This window comes from Nelusetta ayraudi, unplaced genomic scaffold, assembly GCF_046127955.1.
Source record: "Nelusetta ayraudi isolate G7.1 ecotype Tasmania unplaced genomic scaffold, CSIRO-AGI_Nayr_v1 ptg000063l, whole genome shotgun sequence".
NCBI classification, from domain to species: Eukaryota; Metazoa; Chordata; class Actinopteri; order Tetraodontiformes; family Monacanthidae; genus Nelusetta; species Nelusetta ayraudi.
This window is the reverse complement of record NW_027466113.1, coordinates 5,891,178-5,913,420: the sequence shown is the minus strand read 5'-3', so window position 1 is coordinate 5,913,420 and position 22,243 is coordinate 5,891,178. Positions and strand designations below refer to the sequence as shown.

The 22,243-nt window shown below is 47.9% G+C and overlaps 1 protein-coding gene across 1 annotated transcript in view; it reads right to left on the bottom strand.

Annotated features, from left to right (window-relative positions):
- The window catches only part of erfl3 (Ets2 repressor factor like 3), a 43,234-nt gene that overhangs the window by 5,784 nt on the left and 15,207 nt on the right, over positions 1–22,243 (bottom strand). Inside the window, exon 2 of the mRNA XM_076041218.1 lies at positions 5,958–6,192. Coding sequence (XP_075897333.1) covers positions 5,958–6,192 — 235 coding nt within the window. The remainder of the gene's footprint in view (positions 1–5,957; positions 6,193–22,243) is intronic.

The following is a 22,243-nucleotide window of genomic DNA, read 5'->3' as shown; positions in this document are numbered from 1 at the left end:
GAACGTTGTTGCCAACTGATTTGCACAACACTCTGTGGTTGTGAAGAGGACGACGGCCTACGAGGAGGAGGAAGATCATGTGATGGGAAGTGACACTACTGCACGTGCTGTATGGGCCTATTAACACGGAAGTCAAAAACTTTCTTGGCGCGAGCGCTGGGTGAGCGACTTGACTGAAATGAACGGGCCGCCCTCTTGGAGTCTGGGGGTGTGGTCTTCCCGCTGAATTTACCGCCCACGCGCTTCTCGTAGCTTCTGCAATGCGGGATGTTGATGTTGTCGTGTGAAGGTTTTGCCTGGGAGCCAAAGTATGTTCTGGCCGTGGAGCCCGGGGCAGCCCTCCGACCTTATTCAGTCGTACAGCGGAGCAGCCGGGAGCGCTTGGCTGTCATTCTACCTGTCACAAGTCAATAAATCCTAAATCTCTTGTTCGGGTTCAGAACCCACAGTGGCTTCACCGTCTGCAAATTGAGAACTTTTTGTTTTTGCCATATTCTTTGTGCGAGCTCCTCCTCCTGCAGGCCAAGCGGATTCCAAATATGGGAGGCAGAAACGTGGTGCTGGGTTGAACTTTGCACAACCCCGAGTGCACGCGACCGCTACGGTCGACCACATGGTCACCTATTCTTCATCGGTGGTGCCCCTCCCACCTCCGATTTTTTTAGTTTTCCTTTCCGCCACCTCATCGGTTCAGACGCTCTTTGAAGAGCATTTGAACTCACTTCAAAAGAGAAGAAAGAGATTCTTTGAGTGCCTGTGTTTAGCTGCCATACTGCACTCGTCTTACACACACTGACACACACGCATGCACGCGAGTCGCATGCCTCAGCCCCGTTATCGGCCATCTCACACGGGCCTGCTGGAGCACACGGGTGCGAGGGCGACACCCACAGCGTGGATCACACACACCATTGACCCACCTCCCTGTCTGACAAAAACACTGGATTGAACAGTTAATCCAAGGGTGGATTTTGGCAAAGACTTGTGGGGGAAAAGAAGAGCGGGAGGAGGAGTTTTACTGACTCAGTGCTTCCTGTGTGTGTGTGTGTGTGTGTGTGTGTGTGTGTGTGTGTGTGTGTGTGTGTGTGAGCGGGAGACTTCAGCATTGGGATTAATACTGTCATTACACAAACTGCTGAGAACGAGAGACCGATAAATAGATGTCTCGGGAAATTCAGTGAATTCTAATGTAAACACGGAGCAGCAATGGAATTTTTTTTTTTTTTTTTACAATTATATCCTGCATTCCAAGAGCTCGCAAGAAGTATTATGACATCTTAAAGTCTTCCTTAAAAAACTCGACTCACAGGAAAAATATTAATTAAAAATGTATGTATGGTATTTATTTTACATACCTACCAGTGCAACTGTAGCACTTATAGTAATTGTGCAATTTCATGGTTATTATTATTTAATAATTTTCTGGACCTTCAGGGATTGACACTGTGACTCCCAACCTGCTGAACCCTTGGATAACGTCATTTAATAAAAGTATAGACAGACAGAGCCAAATTAAATTCAGCCCTAAAGTTTCATTTTATAGTGTTTGATGCGTCTTGATTGTTGCATTTATTTTTAATGCTTGTGTGACCTATGTGTGTGAACTGACTGGAAATCTGCTCTGTGCTACTTAAGTTAGGTCAGCAGGTGGCTCTGCCAGGTGTGTGTGTGTGTGTGTGTGTGTGTGTGTGTTTTTCTATTTCGGTTTTAAGACAACTGTGCCAATGCAATGTGCTGATTATCACGATTAATTAGTGCTTTGCTCTTGATTCATTCTTATGATTTGTTTATGTTCACATGTAGGAGTAGTTGTGTGATTTCAAAATTGTGTAATTTAAGATATCTTTCATTTGTGTGATTGTGCTATGTGCCGTTTAATATATTCATAAAGTCTCTATTGTTATATGTAAATACAGCTTTCACTGCTTCTCGAGGACTTGGTGAATAAGTGTTGACGTCAACCTGTGAGTGGATAAACTCCATCGCACCAGTCGAAACCGTCTTTGATCCAAGATCTGCTTCACTTTCAGTCGGTCTTTTAATTCACACTTTTACTAAAAAAAAATTACAATATAATTGAATTAAATAAAAACATTTAGAGAAAATACATTGATTTAAGCTGATTCTATATGATATTGATTGGAATGTTAAGGAGGAATAAACTTATTTTGATCTGTATTTTCAAGCAGCGCTTCAGACGTTGGGCCTCCTTTTCGCTGCGCATCGAATGTTTTGCGTGACGTTGAAAAGCGCCCACGGTCCATTTCAATATCTCTGTGCACACAGGCACAAATGTCAACACCGCATATGAGGTAAACCGAGCTGCCCGCCCCGTGTGTGTGTGTGTGTGTGCGTGGACAGGCTGTGCCTTGCCCATTGTTGGGCCGTAAATAGGCGCTGACTGTGACAGGAAGTTGGGATTACAATACTCCCTGTGAGCCTCGTGTTTATTTTCTGCCTCTTTCGTCAGCGCTGGCTGTTAAAAACACATCACAGCCAGATCCTTCTCCACACACACACACACACAGCCAGCAGCTATTCACACTCAGGTGTGTGTGTGTGTGTGCGCATGTGTTTTTGTGTGCCACTTGTACACGTGAGGGTGCTTTGTGTCGGGGGCTTGACAAGTGTTTGCTGTCTGTAAAAGGAAATGAAATGTGTTTGTGCAGGGACGTGGGCCGGCCGGCTGGGTGCTGCTGGTGCTGCTAGTGGTGGTGGTGGTGGTGCTAGTGGTGGTGGTGGGGGTTATGATGAAGGCAAGGTGTAAAAAAAAAAAAAAAAAAATTGTCTGCATGTGGCAGGCGTGTGTGTGTGCGTGCGTGTGTGAAGAAGAGGATCTGGTGAGGGTCCGATCAGGCCCGGTCACATGCTGCTCTGTGGGCGGGGAGTATGTGCCTCGGCACACTGGCCGTGCGTGCGCGTCGCACGCTGGTGGCAAAATAAGGGCCTCATTCAGCGCCGGACAATGACGAACACACAGGCGCTCGCGGCGGTGCAACAAGTACTGCAGGGGGTGGAAGGAGGGGAAGGGGGGGGGGCGAGAAGAAAAAAAAAAAACCAACACAAAAAAACAAAACAAAGGCAGGACAATGTGCACGTTGAAATACACAGTGGCGGCAGTGCAGCGGTGCCGTCCCCGTGGGGCTCCTGCAGCCCCCCCCACCCCTCTCCAGCCCCTCTCGGTCCTGGCTGTTTCCACACAGAGCGCCACTTGTGCACGAAGGCCTCCTGACCCACTGACGGGCCCTCGGGCCGGCCCGGGTCGCAACTCTTCCTGTCGTCACGCTGCGTGGACGCGTTCCTCTTCTCGTTGCAGATCTTTGGGTCGCAAGTTTGTTTTTTGTTTTGATGAGATTAGCAGCAAGGAGACGCTGCTATGAAACCCGAGCTGCGAACAGCAGAGGTGACTCATCATCGCACTGAATAACAATCAACAGAATAACAAAAAAACAAAACAAAAAAACACAAGAGACACATTTCGCCGCCGCCTCCCTTTCTCGGGGCTTTTCTCCGACGCTCGGCCTCTTCAGCTGTTGGCGGCCTGTCATTTGAAACGCGACGCAAAGCTATGCGAGCGGGCCAGCGAGCGAGCGCTCCACAATGGAGCGCTTGTGCACGGGAACGGCGCACATGTGCCACGTTGGTAATCTTTGCCAGCTGTGCGTCGTGGTCTCGCTGACCCCTGACCGCCCGGGGCGGGGCCAACGAGGCCGACCAACCGGCCGTCTGGCTGGGGGTCTCCAGGAGCTGCTACCTCTTAGCGTGATTACACTCATTAAGGCGGCACGCTGGAATTAGCCATCGGCCGCAGGCTTCAGTTTTGGCGGCAGTCGCCACCGTGGGCCGAAAAGTCTCGGAAGACGTGGGGAGGACTGGCCTGAGAGGCTCTGCTGCCTTTCCTTCCTTGATCTCTGGTGATCAAAGCCGGGCTGCAGGCTCCAGGCTGCGTCCATCATCCCCGTTTATTATTAGCATCTAACTGCAAAAAAAAAGAAAATAAAAAAAAAAGCTGTTTCGGAAACACAAAAAAGCGGATTTCTTCACAATAAATGTGCAAAATGTTATTAGCCTGATGACAAATAAGGCAACCTGCTGCCCGTAGCAGCTAATGTTTAGCTGTTTAACTGCTTTTGGAGACATTTTAAAAACCTCTTATTGACTTGAGTGAGTGATCAGGCTAAACTGTTGTTCAAAACGCCTCTTGTTCACGTGAACCAAGATGATGCGTCCGTGACCCACTGTCCCTTTGCAAAATGGGAATATGACAGCGGCGGGTGGCGAGGATGACGCACGAGGAGGCCGCGCCTGCTCGACGGAGAGCACAGCACGTAAACACGTCCACACCGAGACTAGCGCACGCACACAGATACAGGCACGCATACAGGCGCACGCACACACGCTGGCACAATACAGTGGGACGGATGGAGGGAATTTCCCACGTCATTACGAAGGTACATGGATCAAAATGTACAAGTTCAAACAGACATTTGTTTTCCAACAGTACGGACTTGTGTGTGTGTGTGTGTGTGTGTGTGTGTGTGTGACATTATTGCAGTAGCAGTGGTCTCAGAGGGTGGTTGCCTCTGCAGCAGTGACACAGACTGTGTGTGTGTGTGTGTGTGTGTGTGTGTGTGTGTGCCTCCTTTGCAACTTCATTTTCTAAGTGTCATTAATACTCTGGGAGGCATTACTATTCATGCGGCCCTCGAGAAGTTTCATTTTCAGCGTGTGCGATGACGAGCGGCGGCTCTGGTGTCACCTCGGGTCACGACACCAACCTCGGCGTGAAGGTTTGTCAAAGGCACGGCACTCGACTTCAGAGAAGAAGGAGGATGCGGGCCAGAGAGAAGAGGTCTGGCGAGGACGCCGCGAGGGGAAACTTGCGTTTATAAAAAAAAACAAACAAAACAAAAAAAACAACCCATCAAAACCACCCCATGTCGTGATAATCAGCCTTACGAGGCCGAACGCTCCATCAGAGGGCATTAGGAGCCGCTATTTATAAGCACTTACTGGAGCCTAAGCTCCAAATCTGTTACCGCTCAAGAGGATGGACGTGCTATAAATACGCGGCCTTACCACAATTACCTCCATTCTTCTCCTCCCCTCTAATTCGGGAAACATTAAGCGCGGACTCCCCCCACCCGCCGAGAGTATGTTTTCCCGCGCAGCGCTAGCAGAGCTGCGACGCAAGTGGAAGATTTAGCGTCCCCGGCGCCGTGTCCCCGAGTCACCCCCCTTTTCCGCTCTTTTACTTATTGCCATCCAGTAATTTCTTGTATGTTGTTCGTGCAACAGTAGGTTTTCTTTTTCCAGGTTTTTCTCTGCACAGGCTGTGGACTGCAGGTGCGTGTATTTTACAGGGTTCGACTCATGGCTGTGTTGAGTGACAGAATGCGCCACACGGCGAGTCACCCGGTGCGGTCAGAGGCGCTTCGACTCTGGGGTTTTGGCCGAGAGATGAGTTTGGTCGTGTTTGTTCCGACCTGAGCGGTCCTCCTGGACAGCTGTTTCAATAACCTTCAACTGTTTGGGGGAGGGGTCGCAGTGTGAGTTCACTTGACACACGGGTCTCCCACGTTGAGCCGGACACTTAAACGCAGCACGACAAACATAATACTAACGATCCTCAGTAAAAACAAATTAGGGCCGTCATGATGATTATTACTTCATGAACCACTCACAGTGGCAAAGGTCTGGAAATTATTACTATATGGAGACAATTTAGCAGGTTAAATATCAACTAATATGACTTTTCAAACCTGAAAAGTACCTTCAAAAACACCTCTGATTTTTGGTCGGAGCTTCGGTTCAGCCCACACTTGTTTTCGTTCCATTACGTCATGATACACGTTAGCGTGAGAAAATTTTGCTTACTAGGAAATAAAAGATAATCTGCTGTGAAATGAAGAATTATATAATATTAGTGAGCAAAAACAAGCTCCGCTGGCCCGTACCTCAGTGCTCGGCTCAGCTTGTCGTAGTTCATTTGCGGCTTGCACTTCCTGGCCCCCCACAGCCGGGCCACCTCGTCCGGGTCCTTGATGACGAACTCGCCGTAGTCGCCCTGCCAGGCGATGACGTCATGGTACTCCTCCTTCCTCAGCAGCTCCAGGATGAAGTGCCACAGCTGGATCTGCCTGGAGCCGGGGCTCGACTCGGGCTTGTAGGCCCAGTCGGGGAAGGCGAACCCTGAGCGAGCAGAGGAGGGAAGAGTCGAGGGGTCAGTGGGGAAAGACCACGTGACGGACCAGATCCAATCTTACAACATCACAAGTAGGGATGCTAATTATCGATGAATTCATTAATCGTTAGTTGATGGGACCTTCTCAATCGATCAACGATTAATTAATAAGCGGAGAGTTTTCCTGAAAACCTAAATTTCACAATGAATAATGTGTAAGGAACACATTATTTAACCCTAAAATAATATTGAGGGTCCAATGTGACCAATCTTTACATTAGAGAACAGTAAAAACACCCTAAACATTTATCCTCTGACATTAAGTTGACTTCTAATGGGTCACATTTCAACTTTTTTTTTTAAAGAAAGTTGTTTAAAAGTAATTTATTCTAGGTATATTACAACCATCACAGTATCTGCAGGTGAATTGCTCTTTCTTGCCACTACACTGTTATAATGATATTATACCCGTGCATAAACTGTTGAATTAATTGCGACTAATTTAATTTAATCGATTAATCGCAAACCGATTAATTGTTAACATCCCTAATCACGAGACAGTCGAAACCCCTGGTGAATGTTTCTACCAACAATTAACAATTCCGACAGTCCAGCGTAGACAGAAGAGACAGAAGAGCTTTTTGTCTGAACCGCTCTCCTCCTCATGGCGAGGCCGCGCACCCCGTCTCTTCACAGGAAGCGGCACACGCAAAACCGAAACTACAACTCTCATCGTCTTCGCTGTCGGAGAGTTTCGTGGAACAGCCACGAGGGACACGGAAAACCTTTCATCCCCCTCCCTCTCCTCCTGCGCACTCACTCTTTCCTGCGAGCGGAGGGGAAAAAGAAAAGACGCCACGGCCGGTCGTCTGCCTCCTCGGTTCCCTCCTTCGCTCGGCCGCCCTCTCCGATCGGCGGAAACGCGAAAAAGAGGCGGCGGACGGTGAGTCACCGTCTCAGCCGTCAATCTATTATTCTGCCTCAGCGGCTATCGGGTATCAGGGAGAGTATTGCTGCTGGAACGATGGCTTGACGCTGTACTTTGTGCCATCTGTGTTGTTGGAAGTGTAAAACGAGGTCGAGCTGTTAGATGAGCCGAAACATCCAAGTGTAAAAATTGACCAAAATTAAAACAAAAAAACAAAACAAAAAAACCCTGGAGGAAAAGGCTTCTTGTGGCTTGTTTGTTTGAGCATGCTGGTGGTGTGTGTGTGTGCTTCTGTGTGTGTATGTGTGTCCATCCAATCGCTCGATTCTGGGAGAATGTATGTGCCATAATGTGCACTTTGAGAATGTTTGTGCGAGTCTCCCACCAACATTCTGTTGCCTGTGCGGGTCAGGAAAATCTGACACTTGTGAGCAAAAATAAAACTATTTCAGTGTTTGGACTCAGCCAGACATCTTTCTGGACTGGATCTCTATTTTGTAAACAAGCACCCCCTGATCGAGGTGCAGTGGCCAAACAGACAGCGACTACGCGGCCCAGAGTCACGCTGTTGAGAATTCAGTTCTCATGAGGTGGTCTTTCACACGTATTGATATGGAGGTACAGTATATCGCATTTACGCGTCGCCGGAGTGACGCGCAGGGCCACGTGACCAGTTCACTTCAAGTAATCAAAGAGAAAAATAAAACAACCATTCCTGACAAATGTAAACTAACAAAAGCAAACGTAATTCTCATAAATATCGCGGGACGAGATTTTACGGGAATTACGGTTCATGCGCTTCGCACCATTCAATGGAAACAGCTGCAAATCGCAATTGCACTTGGTCAAAATCTTAGAAATATAGCTATTATTTTTTGCGAAATTGAAACGCAGCTAATGAACATGACATTGGCGAACAGGGAACATGTTAGCGTCTCTCTTCGAAGACACAAGATCAACAGAGTGTCATGTGACTTCACATGACACTTTGCCAATGGACATCGGCTCCTCAGAGACCCTTCCCAGCTCTTATTTTTTCATGTGCATTTATACACATACATGATGCAAGAGCATAACTGTTGGACTCTGTAGCGAAGATTTTAGTGTAAGTCAACCCTCCATACTGCGTTCACCAGAATTCAGCTGCTGCAAGAGCACTTTAACCTGAACCTTTGACCTCTGAGGATGAGGAGTTCTTTCATCAGTCCATCTCACTGAGGGACGGACGCCTTGCCAGCGAGGCATGAAAACGGCAAATAACACAACCAGCACTGTTATCGCACTCTCACAACTCCAACACTCGGCATCAAAGGACTATCACTGTCATTATTTACACAGTTGATGCCATTGTTTTGACATTTGGCTGCGGTCTTTTACTGCCTTTATTGCATCACAACGCAAACCATAATTGCCTTAATTATTATTGCTCTTGTATTTTTTTTTTTATAAATATAAACATAAACTCGCAATTATTTCTTTTCCAGATGCTCTTATCTCCGCCTGCATGCAGCACCTGAGATTCAGCTACAGAAATCAATAAGGACTTATCTTATCTTATCTTCCCCTTATGTAAGGGTAGAATGCAGCTGGTGTTTGCGATGCGTTTAACGGCGCCACATGCAAATGGCAATAGCGGAAATGAGACGCAGCGGACAGGAGATTACGGAGTCATCAGCCCAAATCATCAGATTATGGATGCGCCGGCCTGTCAATGGATTTGGATTTGCTGGATGGCGGCCCGAGGCGGAGACGGATAGCGCTGGTAATCTCGGCGCCACCAGCTCGGCACCAGCTCGGCTCCTCTGACCACTTAGTTGCTGCCTGCCACACGTTTAAACGCTAAGAAATGCTGCAGCAGACATCAGTGAAGCTGGGCTGAGCACTAGTTATACTTTTGCCGTTACATAATAAACTGTCCTTAGTCATCCCGTCAAGGCTACAAGTCACATGGTTCTTACTGGAATCCATCTTTACAAACCCAACAGGATTCAAAGTCTAAAAATGAGAAAAACTATTAAAAACAACAACAACAACAACAAAATAACAATGTGCAGAGTGGTTGGAGTACATCAGCTGAGCTGGTGTTGTTGCTCAAAGTTGTTCTATGCGATGAATTGAGGTCAAATATACCATCAAGCACAAACAGCAACAGATGCACAAACAGGAAATAAAAGAAAAAGTCATCCTGGCAGCATCCTACTTGCCTAGATGGAGTCAGGGTTGCTGACTGTTAAATGTTATGAGTTCATCGAGTATTTGGGTCCCTTAATTGGTTACACGCACAGGCACACACATACACACACATGAAGCTGTATTTTAAACCAGAAAAATGATTGGCATTCAGTACAACATCACAATCAAAAGTGTTTCCATCCCTCAGTTTGTTAGTTTATCGTTTTTTCAAATTCAGTTTCTTTTATTTGTGTTTGAATTTTTGTATTTCCACCACACTAACATTCTTCACAAAACACTCCTAACAGCAAAACATAAAGTCGCCGTCAAACTTTCCATCAAACAGAGCAACATTTTCATTGCTCAATGAAACTCTGTGTTGAATACTATCAAATTATAAGATTGCTAAATATGTAGGAATGTACGACGTACCCACGTGTTTTTCCATTTCAATATTTCAAGCTCCAGCCCGAATTCTACCGCTGTTAAACATTTGCATGGGGTAGGTGGCAAAAACAAGGGCAGTCCACCAACAGTTTGTCTGCTCAACTTGAAACTTCTTATTTTCATTTCAGCTAGAGATTATTGTTCTTTGTAACAAACATTTGAATGTGTGAAAGAACCTATGGGTGTTAAAAAAAAAAAAGAACTTGCATATAAAAAACAAACCAAGAGCAGCGCCTGCAACTTTCCAGAGCCGTTCATGTAGGCAGAAGTTAATATGCAAATGAAACAACACCCAGTGTCTCATTATTCCTCTTCCTCCGCAGCTCATTCAAGCCTCAAAAGGTTTTTACAGTATGAGAAACTCACAATTGGCCAAATGACCTTTTGAAGCAGTTGTTTTACAAAAAGAATTGGGGTCAGATTCATGCTTGTATTGAAATGTGTGTTAATCTTAGGACCTATCATTTCCACCGTGGCAGAATCCTGCCCGGAACTGGGATGGGCACAAAAAAATAGAAACTATTGTTTGACATCGGTGACGTACAGAGAGTCGACTCACTGACGCTGCTGACAAACACTAACTCCACCAAAACAGAGTGGAAACAAATCAAAATGAAAAATGGAAAAAAATAAAAGCGATTTTACGGGACCCAAGTAAGCTGAAGAGATCACGATGAATGCTTTCCTTGTCATCTCATTGTTCCACTGAGCATGAAACACAAAATCAGCCATCAGTCATTTTTCAAGCACGTGCTTTTGATCGGCACCGATTTCAAAGAGACGCTTCGGAAAAACGTGAATCAGCGATGTGCCCACATGAGGCTGCCTGTTGGGACGATCTGGATCGACTCTGGTATGGACCACACACACACACACACGCACACGGTATCTTTCAGGACGCTTGCGGCGCAACGCAGCTCGGGAAAAAAAATTCCCAGTGAGAAGCGGCAGCAAGTGAAGAAAAGTGTTGGCTGTCATCGGCGCGCTGACAAGAGGTACGAGCGAGAGGTACGAGCGAGGCCCACAGGTGTGTGTGTGTATGGGTTGTGCTCATATGATCAGTTTACCTGTGAAAGCCTGGACTTCAAAGCGTGTGTGAGTGAGAGAGTGCAATGGTATGGGGCGGTGGGGATTATGTTTGGAGGAATGCTGTGAACAAGAACAGGTGTCTTTGTCCTTCCATCCACCCAGAGTCCAACCCAGGCTGAGCCGTCCTGACTCACCCTGGATCAGCCACACACACACACACACACACACACACACACACACACACACACACACACACACACACACACACACACACACACACACACACACACACACACACACACACACACACACACACCTCATCAACGTTGTACACTCCACCGGAGAATTTCAGAGGGAAATCTGAGGAATCTCCACGTGCGTGAGCGCGTGCGTGCGTGCCTGCCAGGGGGAGGGAGGCCGGGGAAGAAAAGGGACGAGCCCAAGGAGGGAACTTGCTGAGCGGTGCCCCGGATCCCAGCAGCAACAGCAGCAGCAGCAGCAGCAGCCACCCCCCACCCCATTCCAAGCACACTTAACCTCTGTGACCTAGACTCGCCCTCTCTCTGGCTTCTCTCTGCCCTTGCAACCCTCCCCTGCACCCTCTCAGGGGAGACACCAGATAGCCATTACAGCATGCATGCACAAGCCTCGGCAGCTCTTCTGCTTTCTTTTCTTTTTTTCTTATCCAAGTGAAGCACACACACACACACATAAACACGCGTGCACATACACATTTATGTATACGAAGACGGACCGGACATCAATAATGTAGAGACTTGTGTGGCAGGATTGACGATAGTGGAGCACCTAATCTCTGCCCTGGGACACTAGAGAGTGCAAGTGCATCAACAGATGAGGTATTTGTGTGTGTGTGTGTGTGTGTGTGTGTGTGTGTGTCGGGACAAGTCAGGGGCAGGTGGTAGAAAGGGATGCAAAAGGAACGATGAGGAGAGGACGGAGGGGGAGGGGGTTGGAGTGAAAGGAAAGAAGGCAAGATGAGATGGAGTGAGAAAGAGTAGCGAAGAAAGTTGGAGGAGGAGGAGGAGGAGGGAGAGGGGGGGATTAGGGCACAAGGGATGCGGGGGGGAGGGGAAGAGGAGAACAAAAGTGGGGAGGGAGGGAGAAAGAGGAGAGACAATGACGAAGAGCGGGAGAGAGAGGGGGAGGGGGGCTGAGAGAGAGAGAGAGAGAGAGAGAGAGATGAGATCATAGCTCGTCTGGTAGTCTGCTGTCACCAGGATCAGATTGCTTATCCCCCCCACTCCTGCCCCCGTCCCGTCCCATCCCATCCCTCCCTCCTCCTCCCATTCCTCAGTCGCTCCGGGAGTGCGGATGCCTTCTTTCCCCAGTGATCCTGGTGGCAGCCCACTGCTGGACTGCCGTGTGCCCATCCACTTTAACTAAGGTGCTAAATAGCAGTAGTAGTGGTAGTAAGTAGAAGGAAGCCGGCGACAGAATTCTTAATTCGACAAAAAAACCCAACAACATCTTGACAATGCAGTCAAACTTGTTCAAGCTCTTCAAAGATCAGATATTTGATCCCAAAGAACAAAGTGAAATCTCTTCAAACAAGTCGAAGGATGTGGAAAAATCAATTCTGCTTATGTGGTGGTGCAGCAGGAACGAGTGTGAGGTAACAGCAGAGTTTCAGCCAGGGTTGATTGTTGGCTCGCAGGAAGTCCTGCTTCTCCTTTTACAGACGCTTCATTAAACCGACGGCGCTGCGCGACAACATTATAGCCACCGACCGCTCCAACCCGGCCTTGACAGACTCGGCTGCTAATGCGAGACTACCACAAAGCTTTATCCATATCTGGCAGCAGGCGGCTGGCTTTGGAAAAGTGAAAAATCCAACAACTTCCTTCTAAACATTTTGTGAGTCAGCTGTCAGAAACGCAGCGGTGCGCCGCCTCCGTTTCCCAGCTTCAGCGGAGGAGCTTTGACAGACTTCCCTGCCGTGCAGTTATCGTGGCTAAAGGTGGACCTGGACGGTGGCCGAGCAAAGGGTCAGCTCTAATCGGCTGCAGGTTGAAGGGTTTTGACAAGTGCATAAATTGAGCCAAGCACACTGGAGGCTCGGACTTGAGAACGACATGTGAATGAGGGTGAGAGTTGCCAGGAAGGCGGCGGTGCGGTAGGAGGAGGGTGAGAACAGAGGAAGGGGAGGAGAAGGAGGAGGAGACCTTCCCAGAGTTGCTCGTCCTGCTCGGCAGCGAGTCACCTCGCAGCTCCGTGCCAAACTTGCGGCGAAGTTGCCGACTCAGGGATTTGAGAGAGTGGGTCTTCTGAGAGCGAGGGAGTCATTAGCGACCTCTGGCTCGCCCCGTCCCACTTCAAACCGCCACGCCGTCAGCGTGTAAGCGGGAAACGATCGGTGCAAGTGTGCGAGCGGGGGGGGGGGGGGGGTGGAGGGGAGAGAGGGTGGGCCGGTGGTTAAAAAAAAAGAAAAAAAGAAACGGCACTAAATATTGAGAGAGGGCTCATGGTTTCACTGCATCCTTGCTCATTCACAAGCAGACGCAGGCTTGTCGTTGTCACGGCTGCTTGAATAAGTGAAACGGCCTGGAGCGGCAAGCCTGCCGGGGTGGTGGGGGTGACGTGGGGAGGTGGATAATAGAGGGTGAGACGGAGAAAGTAAGAGTAAAAGGCGGCAGGGAGAGCGGAGGGACAAGGGGGTAATCAGAGAGCGCACACCCGAGTCCCAAAGTGTCTGAACTCTTCCCATCAAGTGCATTAAAAATTCATTACGCCAATAGTCGAGCAACAAGGAGCGCGCGCACACACACACACACGGGAAGGTGACAGAGGGAAGGAAAAGTTGAAGTGTGCAAGAGATGGAATAACTGCTGAAATAAATCTCATGCAAATTTACTCCTCGCTACAACTGATGAAAAATGCGCCGCGTTTAATATTTTTATTGTTAAAAAAAAAAAAAAAAAAAAAAATCCAGAATATGCAATGCCATTTTTTTCAAAAGAGCTACGCAACTACAGGATTTTAAAGCGCCACAAAGACATACTCATAAAAATATTTACAAGATACGGTTGTTGATTTGACACTTTGTGCACCTGCAAGCAGATATTTTATTGGCAGGAAGCGGGATGTCCAAGTCTGAACTTTCAAAAAGGAAATTAAAAATGATGCCAAGTGATTGTGAGAACAAATAAACCTTTTAACCTTGACGATAAGTAGTCTCTTATCTGGAAAGCGGATGTACCTGCACCAATGGTTGACTTTTTCGAAAACTTGCTCAGACTGGATGGAACGATGAGCAGCAAATTCCGCCCCAATTTTGGAGACAACACAAAAGTCATAAGGCCTTTCACGGCGCAGTGTGGGTAAAATATAAGTAGAGACTGAAGCGGCCTGTGGTGAATAATCCAGTGGATGGGCCGAGCACCACCAGGGGTTAAACACACATCACACATGAAAACATGTAAGCCTGGAAGGCTCCTCAACTATTCTTGGAGGTCACCACGGTTTACATTTCCTATAGGCTCTCGCTCCGCACCATATAGCTGCAGAAAAGGGAAAAACAGACTGAGAAAGGGAGTGAGAGAGAGAGAGAGAGAGAGAGAGAGAGAGAGAGAGAGAGAGAGACTGAAGAGAGCGCTTTGTGGCCTTGAAGGGGCCAAAAATAGCGCCAAACACACTTGCGCACACAGGACTTATTGTTCAACAGTGGGAGAGCAAGAGAGAGAAAGAGAGTGAGAACACACACACACACACACACACACACACACACACACACACACACACACACACACACACACACACACACACACACACACAACATGGATGGAGAGAAGAGGGGAAAGTACAGAAGGAGCAGAGAGAGGAAGAAAAGGCGGCGTGAGAGGAACAAGTGGTGCAGAGCAGAAGAAGACGAAGAGGAAAAAGGAGAAGAAGGAGAAGAAAGAGAAGGACATGACGTCAGATGGGACAATTTCGCTTCCCTTGTTCCCTCCATGCCATGCAGCAGCTCTTCCAGCGTGCGGGCGGGCGCGCGGGCAGACGTCTTTTCCAGGAAATCGTAGGGGAGGAGCAAGAAGAAGAGGGGGGGAAAAAAGGGAGGCGGGAGGGGCAGGAGGGGCTGTTCCATAGGGATTCTGCCCTTCGGAACACGCTCCTCTCCCGCAGCCTTTCACATCCAGTTCACATGCTCGACTGACGCACTACAAACGTCTGGCTAATTCACCGCACGGTTCAAATGCAGTAATAAAGTGGTGAACAAGCTTTGAAGTGCGGAGGAAGAAAAGAAAAGACGACGGGAGCCTGAATGTGGTTTAGAAAGTAAAGGAAGCACACAAGCTGTATCCATGTCCAATAATGCTGTCAGGGGGTGGGGGAGGGGTGGGCGGTGGGAGTGGCACAGAACCGAAGTTAAAAAAACTCTACGCGTCAGCATTTTTAGACAACATTCTTGTCTGCCGCTCAAACACACTTGGATGAATGCGTCTGTGGCAAAGAGGGGATTTATTGAAAAATCTCTGGCAAAAATCTCAAACATTCATTTTCAATCAAGAGCTGAAGGGCTGGCTGGATCCATGCGGAGTTTATTACACTGTGCTGAGACATTGTAATGAGTTTGCGTCAAACGTATGGGCTACGAATGGATGGTGTGATTGCCGACCACCTGAGGAACATGAACGAGTCCACTCACGCTTTGCAGTTGAAAGGTCGCACTCTGGCAGACGAACCGCACGAGGCCAATGAAACTGCCTTTGTCCCTGTTCCCACATAGTCACTTTCAAGTGGTTTTTGTGATCCGATCAACAAAAACCACATGAAGTGACCACGTAGGAACAGCCCGAATGCGGATTGTGATCCGATTACTCAAAAAAAAACTCCTAAATCTAGGATTCCCTCAGGAATGATTATAGCATCCGACCGCCCGAGATGACACACCAACGCAAGTCACAAACGCACGAAAATAGAAGCTAATATCTTAAAACGGCAAATGAAATTGGCCACCACTGGCGTGCGATGAACAACCGTCCACACGTAAAGCGCAGTCAGCTGATACGTCCTCAGTGGGCCGGACAACTGGACTTCATGCTGCCTAATCAGGCTCATAAACAACAAACCTAGTGGGAGAGTGTGAGCGAGCGTGTGTGTGTCCTCTCCCCAGTGGGCGTTAAGAACAGCAAAATAATATTGTGAAGCGTCCTGTTGCTCTCAGGGTGCTTTTAGGTATATTTACCCTGGCCCAGGAGACGCGCTCCGCTCCCAGGACGCCAGAGTCGCTCTGCAGACGGGAGCGACACACAAACTGCTGCCGCACGCTGCGCCTGGCGAGGCTTTTGTGCACTTAACAGCCCTGTTAAATAGAAACTGCTCCGTTAGAGAGAGAGAGAGAGAGAGAGAAAAAAAAGTGACCGCGTGAGAGAAAAGAAGGTAGGCCATAAAAAGTCCCAGTTCGGCAAAGTTGAAAAAGCCGAGTTAAGGTAATTGCTTCCTCGACGAGTCTTTTGAGAAAAAAAAGGGACCACGGGTCAAAAAAAGTGGGGAAAATTTGCGCCAATCGCCCTTTTCCCCGCCGATGGTTTCACTTCCAAGTTGCCTCGAGGTCGAAACCTGCCGGTGACCTCACACTGCAGTGTTACTGGCCTCCGGGGGGGGGGGGGGGGGGGACACCGCTCTTCTCCTCCGCTCTTGCCGTCGCCCCCACCTGACAGGAAGGTGTTGATGCAGACCAGCTGACGACCCCGGGTTTGACAAACTGCTGCTCACGCTCGCCGCCGCCTGCAGGGGGCGACTGTTGAGAGCGCTCGTTCTAAAATGTTTTACGCGATGCAACATGCTACACGTCCAAAGTCGTGCTGCATTTTGCAACGCGGACTCGAGGAGCCAGTTCGGTCGCAGCTTGTTGTGAATAAGACATCCTCCTGTTGATTTGTTCCAGGTAGTCGGCAGCACGGCCCAGTGCACCGACGCCCACTACACCTCACATTATGCAATGGCATCTTGTTTTTGTTTGTTTTTTTTGTTTTTTTGACTGTTGTTCAGAATGCATGAAACATCCAACAGTGGAGTGCGGTGCGCTCGGTTTGTGCCGCCGCATAAATTATGTTAAATGACATCGGGTGGCTCCGGCTGCAGACCTGCCAAGCTTATCGCTCTCTACTCAACAATTTTAACTTGAATTGAATTAAAAATAAATTGAAATGCAAACGCGTAGTTGACAATGCAACACTCTATTGTTTCGCATCGTTCAAAGGCGGGAGGTGGCAAAGAGAAAGAAAAGGGCACGATTAAAGCGCTTTATAGTTTCAGGGTTTGTTGAAGGTCAGAGGTCAGTGGAACTTTTTGGGAGGTGGTCTCCTGGAGAACAGGATGTTATGTCCCACCGCAGCCGAGCCGCATCCTGTCCGAAGGTCTACCTGCCGTCCACACGGACAGTTTTGCACCGCTCCACTCAAACACTACTCAGCCTGTAATCCGTAACAAACAGAGAAAAGAGGAAGAAAATTTACGCCTCTACTCCGTCCAATCATCTTAGAGGCATGGCGAGAATGTTGCGACGTGTGACAGCAAAAATGAAGGAGGAGCTGCAGTGTGCAAACGGCAGACAAACGCTGAGACATGCAGACAGTCAGCCGGGCAGCTGGAAGGATCTCACCAAGAAAAACAAGTGCCCGGTAACAGCCACGCACCAAAACAACTCATGTGTGTGTGTGTGTGTGTGTGTGTGTATCTAAATGTGTGTGGCAGTGCTGACTCAGTGCATGCATGTGTGTGTCTTAGTAATTCAGCCTTTACAATACAAACTCTCCTCACCTCTCTCTCTGTATCTCACACACCGTCTCTTGGCAACCAGACACTTAAAGCCTAAAAATAACACACACACACACACACACACACACACACACACACACACACACACACACACACACACACACACACACACACACACACACACACACACACACACACACACACACACACACAACACACACTCACACACAAACACGACAAGAAATGCACAGAACTAATGAAAAATAATAAACAAACGGATGATTCATCCTTTTGAGTCTGAAAGGCAAACAGGTATTAGAATTGAAAGAGCAGACTGGATAGAGGAAGGGAGGGATGGAGGGATGGATAGATGGATAGATGGAGGAAGGGAGAGGAGCTGAGGCTGCCAGCCACAGGTAGCTGTCAGGAGACAGAGTTCTGTGTCGCACGGCCGTGTCTGAGGAACGTGCACACGCCGCCGTGCACGTCAACCAGCCTCGGCCCAGGGGGGGCGGGGAGAGAGAGAGAGAGAGAGAGAAGCTGGCGCTGGTGAAGGCAAACACGGCCGCAGTACAAAGCAGGCCGGGTCGCCCCGCAACAATCTGGCAACCAGGACTCCTCTGGATTAGAACCAGAACGGGGCGAGTCCAAAACACTTGGCATAGCTCTCTCTCTCTCTCTCTCCTTCTCTCTCTCTCTGGTGACAAATTCCTTTCGTTTTTTTGTATCTCTCTCTCTCCATATATATATATATATATATATATATATATATATATATATATATATATATATATATATATATATATATATATATATATATATATATATGTGTATATATGCACACACACACACACTATTTTTTTTGGTGCGCACACACACACACACACACACACACACACACACACACACACACACACACACACACACACACACACACACACACACACACACACACACACACACACGTGCGAAGAGGCTGGCTGTCTTGTGTCACAATCCGACACATTCCATAGCGGATCAACATTCTGCATGCATGATGGCAACTAGGAGGAGACCAAGCAGCCAGACACATGATCCTTCCACCAGACATGAAAAAGTAAAGTTCACGGGGGTAAAAAAAAAAAGAAAAAAGGTGCCCGGGCACTTTTGATCCCACCCCCCACCTCGACAAGAGATCACAAAGTTTTTACCCACCAAGCAGGACGTGATGGATTCTCAAGGACTGGGGCCAAATAAAGTTTTCCTTCCAGATTATGTATTAACACTGTCGTGGTATTAATACAACTGAACACCAGCTTGTCAAAGAAGGGGGAGAGGAACAAATGGATCTTTGCTATTCACACTGGCAGTCCTGAGCAACTTTGGCTTGGGAAATGATGATCTAGGGGGCTAGCAGAAACTTTTTTTTTGTTTTCCTGACAAAAACGGAAGAAAAAACTGTTTACATAAGACGTTTCTGTCATGTCTTGTTCCTATCAACCAGCTGTGACAGGCTCAACATGAGCCACAGCGCCACCCATACGGCGCAACCCTAGCAAGATTTCGTCTTCACCTGCCTGAATTACACATGCAGACTGCCGCCGGTCGAATCCTTCAAAATCCTTTTTGTCTGAAATACGGCAAATTCGAAGCCCTGTGTACAAGGCCGACTTGCTCTGAGTGACGGGGGAGGTAGACACAAAAATGTCTGGCTGGTTGTGCTTGCGCTCGTATTGTGTATTGTGAATGTGTTTGTGCCAGTTGCTTATTACAAGTGTTGTTCTGACTAAGAGGGAGAGAGAGGGCGGAGAGAGATAGAGAGAGAGAGGGGCGGGGGGGGCAGAGAGAGAGGGAGAAGGAGGACCAGGCGACGGACCCCAGGGAGCCGTGTTTTTCTCCGGCACTGCCGACAGCGCTGAAAATGCAGGCATTTGAAAAGTAACACACACACACACACACACACACACACACACACACACACACACACACACACACACACACACACACACACACACACACACACACACAAGCGTGCACTTCCTTAAATGCACAGCTTTCTAAAGCTGTGAAAACCGTCCTCCCCTCTCAACTCTCGCTGCACGCTGACGACACACATGCATCACTCGGTTGTCCCGTCCTGGGATGCTTCCATTAAACACACAAGAGTTCCTTTGCACGTCTCGTGCAGACCCTGTGATCATCAGGGGAGCCGTGAGCCTTCCTGGAGGCACCGCCAGGCTGCTGGCCCGGCAGTCTAAAGTGGCCCCTGGGTAATGAGTGCACACGGGGACGTCGGCAGCCTGCCAACCGGCTCTGTTGTTCTTTACACCTTCATCTGCTGCTGCTGCAAGTGCGTGCGGGTGTGCGTGTCATGGGGAGGGCTGTTACAACATCCAGTTCCACCCCACCGAGGGCTATTGAAAAAAAAAAATTGAGATGTGAAGTTTAACGGCCTAATTGCATCAGCTAAAGGTGAGAGGAAGCGGCTGACGCAACCCCCGAGGACTACAGTGGCATGGAGGAGACCTGCAAGGATCCCACACAGAGATAGAACTTAGTTTTAATGATTCAATCTGAAGGACAACTCAAAAGGGGCTTCAAACCTGACTGAAAAGGGAAGATAACGGCGCGTTTTGATTTATGTCAGCCTGGCTACGCAAAAACCTGCAACAGAACCTCAATTCGGGGTGGAGGAAGTGACAGTGTTGCCAATGCTGCGGTGTTGCAAGAGAAGGAAGTGTGCCGATATTGAAGCGGGTGGTGACAAAAGGTTTGTGAAACTGCCGACGGTTCCGGCGGGTTTCGCAAGGTCAAGTGTGGGAATTTTGGTTTTCCAGGGGTTGACCCACCAGCCTGCACAGACTCATGATCCAAGTTCAACTGCTGCCACCTGCACTTTGACTAAATTGTGAAATTTAGGTTCTCTGGAAAAAAAACACTGCTTATCAATTAATCGTTGATCGATTAATGAATTAATCCATAATTTGCACCCCTAGTTCTTGTAGTCCTTCTTCTACCTCTATTTCTCCATCAACCCCGCACCCGCCCAAAACTCCTGTCTCTTGTCTGTGAGTCCAACCCTGTGCGTTTTCCTGCCATTCTTCTACGTTGGCTAATTTTAGATGGAGGGAAAGACTCTTTCCACATCTGCTAGTCATTCTTTAAGAGGTCTGTGTGTGTGTGTGTGTGTGTGTGTGTGTGTGTGTGTGTGTGTGTGTGAGGGGGAGGTGGCAGTGGTGGTGGAAAAAAAAAAAGAGTAGAAAAACAGAGAGTAGAATGTGTTTAAGAAAATGATTGAGGGAAAGGTGTTGAACATCTGAGGTGAAGACAGCGTCTCCGTCACTGCATGAATGTCCATCGTGATTTAAAATAAAAAAAATCTTTTGGACTTAGTGTCATGTTTCCACTACACTTACTTGACAGTGGTGAACCGCAAGAGCAACAAGGTCTTATTGCGAGAAAGAACAAAAAAAAAAAAAAAAAAACAATAAAGAAAAGATTATAATTTAGCCCAATTTGGCGCTGAACACCACAGGGAAATGTTAAGGCACAAGGCTCGGAAATTGCTCTCTTTAAACTTCATAATTTATCCAAATGGGAATAATTTGCAGTCTGGGGAGGGAAAAACAAAAACAGGCCATGCACAATGGTTTTGACATTCTGGCCACAGAAGTCAAAACTATCCATAACACAAACAAAAGCATTCCTTTCCTGCACTGGGGTTAAAAGGAAATTCAGTGTTCTTCATTTCCTCAGATTCTTAACGTTGCTGCAACTTGATTCCCACCGCTTCAGTATACATTTGTTTACTTGTGGTGGATTGCCACTAATTATTATCCCCATCGCAACCTGCTAATCTCGTCAACCCTGACCACAGATAAAAGCCACATTCTGAGAAAACTAGTCATTTCAATCGAATTACCTTTTATCACTTTAGCTCGCTGTGCTTGATTTACAAGGGTGGAAAAAACGTGGACTCACTCTGAAGGAACCCATGACACAGTCTTGGCTAAAGTCTAACGTAAGGGTTCTCGCCGGAGTTTGCTCAACCGCTAATCCACTGCAAAACACAAAGTGCCAAGGTGTTTGCAACTTGTTCCCACTTGGGCCTCGATGAGTGCCAGTTTTTGGGCAAAGCACTCAAAGAGAGTCGAGACATGATGGAGATGGATTACCAGATATTTTTCCAGCAATTTCTGAAATGACTGAAAACCTGCTCCAAGTGTTGGCAAATCTGCTGGCTGCGCAGAAAGGCCGACGTCCTCAGTAATCTGGGACAAAGAGGCAAAGACGCTGAGCGGCGGAGCGCTGGTACAGCAGTGACTGTGTGACTGGTGTCTGTGACGCTCGTCTCCTGATGACTCCAGGAAAGAAAACAAGATTTGGTCCAAGATGATGATGGTGAGGATGAGGATGACACTTCAGACCTCAGACACAAAGGCTGCCATCCCAAAATTTCAAAGAAAACTACATCTGCTCTGTTCTGCTGATTCAAACCAAATCAAAACTCTGGAGGTTTTTGTGTCCCTGGAGCTCCCACACGTCTCGAAAGGTAGACTGAAGTCTCTTCAGAAGTCGCGACGCACTCTCTCTCTCTTTCTCTCTCTCCATGCGATCGACCCCAACTACCTTTATGATCGACCGGTAGATTGCGATCAACAGGTTAGGCACCCCTGAGCTAGAGGAACATCTAACCATTAGAAACCCCTGTTTTAACCTCACAGCTGGTTTTGTGACTTTTTCCACAAGAGATTTTGCATTTTAGA